This window comes from Psittacula echo (assembly GCF_963264785.1).
Source record: "Psittacula echo genome assembly, chromosome: 4".
NCBI lineage: Eukaryota > Metazoa > Chordata > Aves > Psittaciformes > Psittacidae > Psittacula > Psittacula echo.
In genome coordinates, this window is record NC_137738.1 from 6,119,553 (window position 1) to 6,127,763 (window position 8,211).

The 8,211-nt window shown below is 40.9% G+C and overlaps 1 protein-coding gene across 1 annotated transcript in view; it reads left to right on the top strand.

Moving 5' to 3' along the window:
* The window catches only part of LRPPRC (leucine rich pentatricopeptide repeat containing), a gene marked incomplete at its 5' end in the record, with an annotated part of 80,400 nt that extends 77,859 nt beyond the window's left edge, over positions 1-2,541 (top strand). Inside the window, one exon of the mRNA XM_080614881.1 lies at positions 1,213-2,541. Within this exon, the coding sequence (XP_080471007.1) occupies positions 1,213-1,269 (57 nt within the window). The 3' untranslated portion in view covers positions 1,270-2,541. The remainder of the gene's footprint in view (positions 1-1,212) is intronic.
* Between the last annotated feature and the right edge of the window lie 5,670 nt (positions 2,542-8,211).

Genomic DNA, 8,211 nt, shown 5'->3' on the forward strand with positions numbered 1-8,211 from the left:
AGGAGGTAACATGTGAAGTACTGAGTGTTACAGGAGCTACAGTAATCTTGCATCGGATTTGACTTGAGGAAATAAAACCTCTTGAGCTTACAATATTTAAACTACCTGATCCTTACCAGGCACTCATCTACAGGTGTACCTTTATCAGATGTCCTCGGGGCATTTATCTAAGCAATTGAACTTTAAAAGGCTTCTAGAATACATTTCCTTAACAATTAATGGGGCTTAGTTTTCATTAATTACCTGGTTTCTATCTAGTACAAGTTGCTGCTTTGGTAGGATGGCATTTTAGAACTGTAGGAATTATTTTTCTGTTGCCACTTTGCTTCTAGCTGCCTTACCAACAGATGTATGCAACCCTGCAAATATGCCTTATTTGAGGGTGACAAGTGGCATGACACTAAATCTGTCAAGACTGTAAATACTTCTTTCACATCATTTTTTTCACCAGCAGTGTACTAGAACCATTTTAGCAAAGCAGACTTTAAAGACTTAATGCATTTTGTCTCTCTCTAAGCAAACTTTCAATTGCCATTTTCTAGCTGCTTTTTATATTCTAAAATGTTTTTTCTGTAGTTCCGTAAACACCTGATTTTTGCTGTTTCTCCATATTGCTACATCATAAATGTGATTTTTTTCATTTCTCATCTTGCAAAGAATCGAAGAAAATCTTGGCATAAAATACTTGGTTTAGCCTTTTAACAGCTGTAGAGTTTTTCCTGCAATCTTGACATAACTTACAATCAGAATTTTTATTTGGACTGTGTAAATTTAAAACCTAGAATGTCTGTTTCTTACATGTAGCTAGTGAAAACAAGAGTGTTTTTTCAGAGTCACTGAAATAATTCATTTTCTGATTTCCCTGATTTCAGTTTTTCTCTAATGCAGCTTGGTGTTTAAAAGCATCTCATAATTTTTTTGACACAATCGCAGATTGCAGTTAAAAAGTATTTTCATTTTAAAAATGAAATTGATTATATTATTGCATTTTGTAATAGAAGCTTCATTATGCATTTTTGGCAAGGTTTTCCTTTTCCTTTTATTCTCTCTCTCTCTGGTATTTCTCTTAATTATACAGACTTCAATACAGATCTAGTTTTGCATGACAGAGAATAATAGATTTTGCTTTTGTCAGGACATAACATTTTGTTCAGAATTAGTAACTTTTCAGTTGGAACACTGTTGAACTTGTTTATTCCACTCTATTTCTAGGAGACATTCAAGTTCTATGTGGAAAAATGGAAGAAAAGAAAATTGGAAGCATTATGAGCAGACAGTCTTTTCTGCTTTAGTTGTTTATGAAATTGGTTAAATATTACGTTCAATAAAAAAATGTAAAAAGCATGTTGTTCTGTGTAATTTTTAACATAAATCTGTATTTAAGCATCACTTTCCATAGCCGTAATTGATAGAAACATTCATTAATAGAAATGCTTTTAAAATTGCTAATGAAGTATCAAGATGCAGCTTTCTTGGCTTTTTCTGTCTTGATGTATGATCTGCTGTAACCTGAACTGTATTTTGGCTTCCGTTGGTTCACCAAATACATGTTTATCAAGAAAGTTGCCAGAGGGGTATGTAACTGTAACTTAAGCTGTCTGTCTTATCTTCTGTTGTTCTTTGCCTGGTCAATGTACTTTCAGGTGATAGTAGAAGAGTAAAGAACGTAATTGTCAGGGTTCATCTGTATCTACAAGGAAAATAAACACATCTTTTTTTAGAATTCTCCTAAATGTACTTCTCTTGTGTTGAGTTTCTCATTAGGGCTTCCAGTATTATAGGTGAAGACAAAATACTTCCACATTTTACACTAGCTTGTGTGTTGTAGTTCTATAGCATCTTTAATTCATTCTCCTAACTATTAGTCCAGTTAATTTTATGGATACGAGAACTGCATATCCATGAAAATATGCCTTTTAAACAAAGAAGTGCCTGTTACTTGCAAAGGTAGCAGAGTTTACTTGCTTGGAGACTGGTGGGCATGCTTGATTGGTATAAGTGTAAGAGTAAACTTACTGTCACGCCTACCTGGTGTGACATTTTACAGTCCAGAGCTGTGGGATCATGAAAATAAAGAGACAAATGATATAAAAAAAAAAAAAAAAAAAAAGCACAAAAGCACCATAGAAAATACACCCATTATCTCTGTGAATAATGATGGAAACTCACAAATGTACACATTGATCTCACCAGTGTAATATAGTGCCTATGCAGTATGTCAGACAGGATTTAATGAAATGAAAGCTTGTTTCTGTGCATTTAATAACTTTATCTTTACATTTTCAGTTAGTTAACCTTATTTTTGCTAAGCTGTTCCACATAGACAGCACTGTGGTTGTTAAAAATTCAAGTGTGCACACAAGGTTTTGGCAAGATTGGAAGACTTATACAGTAATCTGAAAGTTAGAAAGCAATTAGGACCTTGCCCTGGGTTCAGCAGCAGCAGTCAGTTTTTCTCCCTCTTAGTAGCTGGTGCAGCGCTGTGGTTTTGACTTTCAGCCTGGGAATAATACTGATAAAGCCGATGTTTTCAGTTGCTGGTCAGAATGTTTACCCTGACCAAGGACTTTGTGAGTCTCATGGTCTACCGGGGAGGAGGAGAAGCCGGGAGGAAGCAGGGACAGGACACCTGACCCAAACCAGCCAAAGAGGTATTCCATACCACAGCATGTCATGCCTGGGGATGTAACTGGGAGTTACCCGAAAGGGCACGTCCTCTTTTTTTCTGTCAGGCTCATTTCCGGCAGGCGGTATCGTATTCTCTTCCCTTATTTCTCTTATCATTATTATTATTGGTGGCAGCAGTAGTGATTTGTGTTATACCTTAGTTACTGGACTGTTCTTATCTCAACCCGTGGGAGTTACATTCTTTCGATTCTCCTCCCCATCCCTCGGGGGGGGGGGGGAGTGGTGGTGGTGGTGGAGGGAAGTAGACTGCGTGGTTCTAATTTACGGCCTGGGCTTAAACCATGACAGACCTAATAATTTAATGTAAAATTTCCAGTTCCTTACATAGTATATTTGCAAATACACAGAAAATTTTTGCTGTACTTTAAAAAAGAGGCCGAACTAATCAGGAGCTGAGGAGAGTCAGAAATTTTGTTTTCCAGACAAACCAAATGAGTCCTCGCTGTGTCTGCCCCATTGGTGCTGTGGCTTTACAATGACCTTCGTTACTTCACTTGCAGACACTCACCAACATCCTGCACCTACATGGCCCTGACCACCTGGCACCCTTTGTTCCCAGGTTGTCAAGATGAGGTATTAACATTTGAGATTTCGTTCATAGCCTAATGGTTGTGTGCCCTAGCTGAAAGCAAGCCTCAGCAGTACTCGGTTTATTTCATTTCACAAATGGAGATGTTTTAGGGTTTTTTCTGAAGCTACAGCTACATTACATGTGTTTTAGTGTAATAGCAGCATAATTGAAGACTCTGTCAACCAGTTGGCAACCCTTTTTCTAGTGCCACAGCTCTTTTTGTTAGAGGTCATCTCAGAAATCTCTCGGTTTCACATGGTAGCTGTGCTCCAGTAAGAGGAATCACATCAGAGTGTAACGAGGCATTGGGCCTGTGTGCTGCTTGAGCTAAGCTAGTGTGTAGGGTGAGGAAGAGAACATTGCTTGAAGCAAACACCAGGTCAGAGAACCAGAGAAAATTGACAGCATATCTATAGACCTTAACTACCTTTGTGACAAGGAGGTGGTATCTCATGCTTGTGAACCAGGTGCAACTGACTGTTCAGTGCTGCACCCTGCCTGAATCTGTGCTGTGATGCTGACAGGTCCTGTTTACTGGCTGCTGCCTGCTGGGGCAGATGAGAAGTGCACCAAGCCGCAGCCAAACATGTGGCTGCATGTTGCTGGTCCCTGTGCATGAGTCTGACCCTGCAGGATTAGTGCTAGTTAGCATCTCTGTTTTTCTAACTGGTTTGACTTTAACCAAACAGAATAATGCCATATAATTTCATCATTGTAACTGTGGCAATGGAAAGTGAATTTGATAGCCTGTAACTGAAGAATGTAAGTTAAATTGTTTTCAGCTATGAAATTGCATTTTGAGTAACCTTATGGAAAGTTCTGGGCTAGATGAGGTGGCTGCTGAGCCGATTAAACATCCTTGAGGCGCTGCGGGAGCAGAAGACCAAACAGCACCAGGGTTTTGTAGCAACAACAGCAGAATAATGGGAGGAGGTGCACACTGATCATTTGAGATCACACTACGATAGCCCAGGTCCATGGATCCCTGTGGCAGAGATCATGCAAAGAAGAGGCAATGGCTGCCATTATGCGGCAGTACTTTTGATTTTCTGTTCCAGTGAATGTTTCATGTGCAATTAAGGAATGATTACACAGAGGAGCGCAGTCTCTCCTGTCTTAATAATGTGAGACAGGAAGGGATTTGTGCCACTCCAGGACACAGTCATCTCAGTCTGAAACGGGGTTACACCGGGAAGGTTTTGCAGAATAGGCATTTGTGCTGACTCCTCTAGAATACTCTTGAAATTATATTTCTTGTGCATTGGTGTGCTGAGACTCAGCCATTTCAAGCATGAAGAAAAATGCAGTTTAGAAAGTTGGTGTTTCTTCATCAAATAAGTAGGTAGCTCCATTGTTCATTTCTTCATACTCAAAGAAAGAAGGCTGTAAGATGACAAAATGCAGAACAGCAGCCTGGAGAACTAGTGACGGTTTGCAGTCCAGAAACCAAATGTACCCTGTCATTGTGACACAGCACACACTCCTTTAAAGCAGAAAAGAATTATTTGCCACCAGCTAGTGGATAACTGGGATTGGGCAGGATCCAGACCAGGTGTGGTGCCTGTAAGATTGGAGCACATGTTTCTGTGAAAATGAGCTCACTTCATCAGCTGAGAGTGTGCTGATATGAAGTGACCTGACGTGTTACTGTAAAAAGCAAACTGGGGGAATGTGTGTGTGTCTGCATAAATAGCGTGTCTTGATTGGGTTGAGAGGACTGGGAAAAGCTTCCTGCTTGAATCGAGATGAATTGAGATGACTTAATCTCACTTCTTGGACTCGCCTCTTCCCCCTACCCCACTGCCCTTGAGGTAGGGCAGGAGGAGGGCACTTTCTGAGCTCCACATGAGAAAAGTTTCCTTGTTAACCACCAATATAGTCATTTTGCAGCATGATAATTACATGCTGTAGTTCTGATCTACTAAAGCAGCTTGTTCAGCTTGTCTGCAGAGACCCTTTTCTGTAGAAAGAAATGTAGCTTGGTGGGTTAGTAGCTGTCCAGACTTTCTTAATATGTACTCTCTTTTGAAACTGGAATGGCTGAATGAATGGTGTCTTTGGCAGTGACAGCTCTGAAGGGGTTTACAGATGGAATGCCTGAGTCAGCAGGATTCCAGCTGCAGTTCACAGTAATGAGGGAGGATCGTAACAGTGAAGGTAGTGCATTACGAGCGCACATAGTGACAGAGAAATAAACTGGCAGCGTGTTCACCAGTGTGCCACCCTACTTAATGTTTTTCTCTAATATACATGGTGCTTCCAGACTCCAGGAATACAGCAGAGGAGGAAGTGACAGAAGTGATGGATGTTCAGCACGAGAAATCTGTCAGCATCTAGAAGGAATGGCTAATTTCCTGCACCAGTATGTTGTTGCTGTAAAGGTGAAAACACTGAGCATGTAAGAAGAAGCTGAGACAGTCACTGAATTTAGCCTTTTTTAGCAAAGATTTCTCTGCATTTCTTAAAATTATTCTCATAATTTCTGTGCAAAGTCGACTGCAAAAAGAGGTTTCCTTTGTAGAATGGGTGCAGTCCTTGGTGGTTTGCCAGTACTTCTGTCAGTCAGTAATCAGAGGAAGGCCTTTTAAGTCAGTGGCTCCAACTGAGACTCTCTTTTAGTCCCAGGGCATCTTCCTGAGTACAAGTGTGCAGAGCTTCAGCTATAGGAGCGAAGTTCTGGAATTCCCATTAGGTATGGAAATAAGCAGACACGGAAGTTTGAGGTTAGAGTTTTCTCTGCTGTTTCCTGTAATTAAGAAAAATGAGATAATAGAGACTGTCTTATGCAGTGCCTGCTATAGACGGGGATTCCCCATTGATCTACTTTTAGATAAAACTATTAATGCAAGGTTTCTCTCTGATGCTCCTAAACCTCTATATTACAGCTGGCTAATGCTTCACAGTTTCTCATGTGATAACCCTTACAACACCGTGATAAAGCTGTGGTAGCTATAGAATTGCTATTGTCTGCAGCGTAGCTCCACACCTCCTCCTAGTTCTACGTTTCTCATTTCACTCAGCTCTAAGTGCCACTGAACTTAAGGTTCAGAACACATCGAGCATCAGTGTCTCATAGTGAAAGCAATGAGTCTTGAAAACCAGCAGTAAATTTCATTTACTCTTGCTCTTTGCATAGTCTGTGAGACCAGGGCGGCTCTGCAAATGGAGTAATGGGAAGAGCTGTAGATCACAGAGATGAATCTTCAGGGGAGGAGGGTGGATTTTTAAGATGGAAAACATTTTGGGCTGGAAGGAAAGCAGAGGGGTGTTGACAGGATGAGGCTGGCTTGGCTAACCTCCTTCAAGGCTGTTGAAAGGCTGTTTTGCTGGGTGCTGGATTTTTATTTATAGGAGAAGGGGGTCTGAAAAAACAGTTGTCAAAATACAAGGTTGCCACAGAGGAGCTCTGGAGGTACAAGAAGGTCTGGAAAGATGCCTAGGTGAGAAGGATGAGAGGTAATAAGAAAAAGCTAGCAGCTTCAGTGTGATGCCTTGGGCTGGTTGGATTGTGAGTTGAGTGACCATGAGTGGAAAGAGCAGCCCTCAGCTCACTGGCAGCTAGGGTCGATGACATACCACTGTGGATCTTTGCCTTTCTCATGGCTCCCACTCTCTCCTCAACCACTCACTTCTGGAGGTTCACTGAGGAAGAAAGCAGTGGCAGCAGCAAGAGTTGTGAAGGGTAAATGACTGCTAAACCTAACTCAAGGAAGAGGCATTGAAGGATTGATCAGAGCTGCTGAGCCATGCCTGGTTCTCTCCTGCCTTTCCACCATGGCGAGTCATGCTGGTACTAGTCCTGTGAGTACAGCTGGGTAACTCAAACAGGAGCATAAACTTCATGTGCCAAACATCCCAGAGGAAGTTTATTTCAGCAGCAGCCTCTTAAACTCTTAAACCGCACTTCTCAAATTCGAAAGCAGCAGTAGGAGTGTGTTATTAGTGTAATCTTGGCTGGTTCTAAAGATGAGTCTGAACGTGGGACAGCATTTGGCATTGGGGCTGGTACAATTTCTTTTCCTGTTCTGATACTGAAGTTGCAGCCTGACGTGAGGCTGTAACTGAAGCAACTGCACCAGGGTGCCGAGCCCGCTGCCCAGCCGTACTCAGAAAACCTTCCTGCCTAAACCAAAAATAAATCCAGCAACTGCCCTTGTTACTTGAAGAGTTCCCTGGGATTTCCCTCTGCTCAGTTAGCTCAGGGCTTGAACAGCTCAGGTAATAGAGGCTAGGTCGACTGTAAACCTTGATAATCTCTAGTAATTGCCCAGTCTTAGGGCCCTCCTAACTCTTTGTAAATAAAACTATACTCTAGAAATTGGGCATATGATAGAGTATTGGAAAACCTGTTAGGAGCCATAGATGTGTAGACTTTCCTTAAACAAGGTTTTTGCTTTCCTTCAGGATTTTGTTGACTCAGCCTGTATTTCAAACGTTAATGCTCAGAGGAAGCAAATAGGCAGCTATACCATGTGTTGCACTGGTTAATTGTTCAGCATGCCAGGGAGGGTTAGAAACCCCAATCAAGTGTAATAGCTGAAAATAAATAATAACGTATATAATATGAAATTAATTCAAAATAAAACCCTTTAGTTTTCCATCTTTTTATAGTTTTAATGACAGCCATATCTTTCATCATCTGTAGAACATATAAAATATAGAGCTCCAATTGTTTTTATGCCCAGGAATACAATTTCTGCATTTGAGTGTCTTTCTCGCTGTCGTCAATAACATTATAAATTTGTCTAAATTCAGCAAGTGAAAACAAGGTTGAAAACTATGTTTTATACCACTAGCTGCAGGGGGCATGAAATTACGGTCATTTGTGGCTGTACTATTGTCAGTCATGTTCAAGAGATTTTTCCAGTGGAAATTTATCATGCGTCTGTCACTGAACATACTACAAAGCTGCAAGGCATTTTTCCAATACAAAAGCATTGAGAAATTCCCTA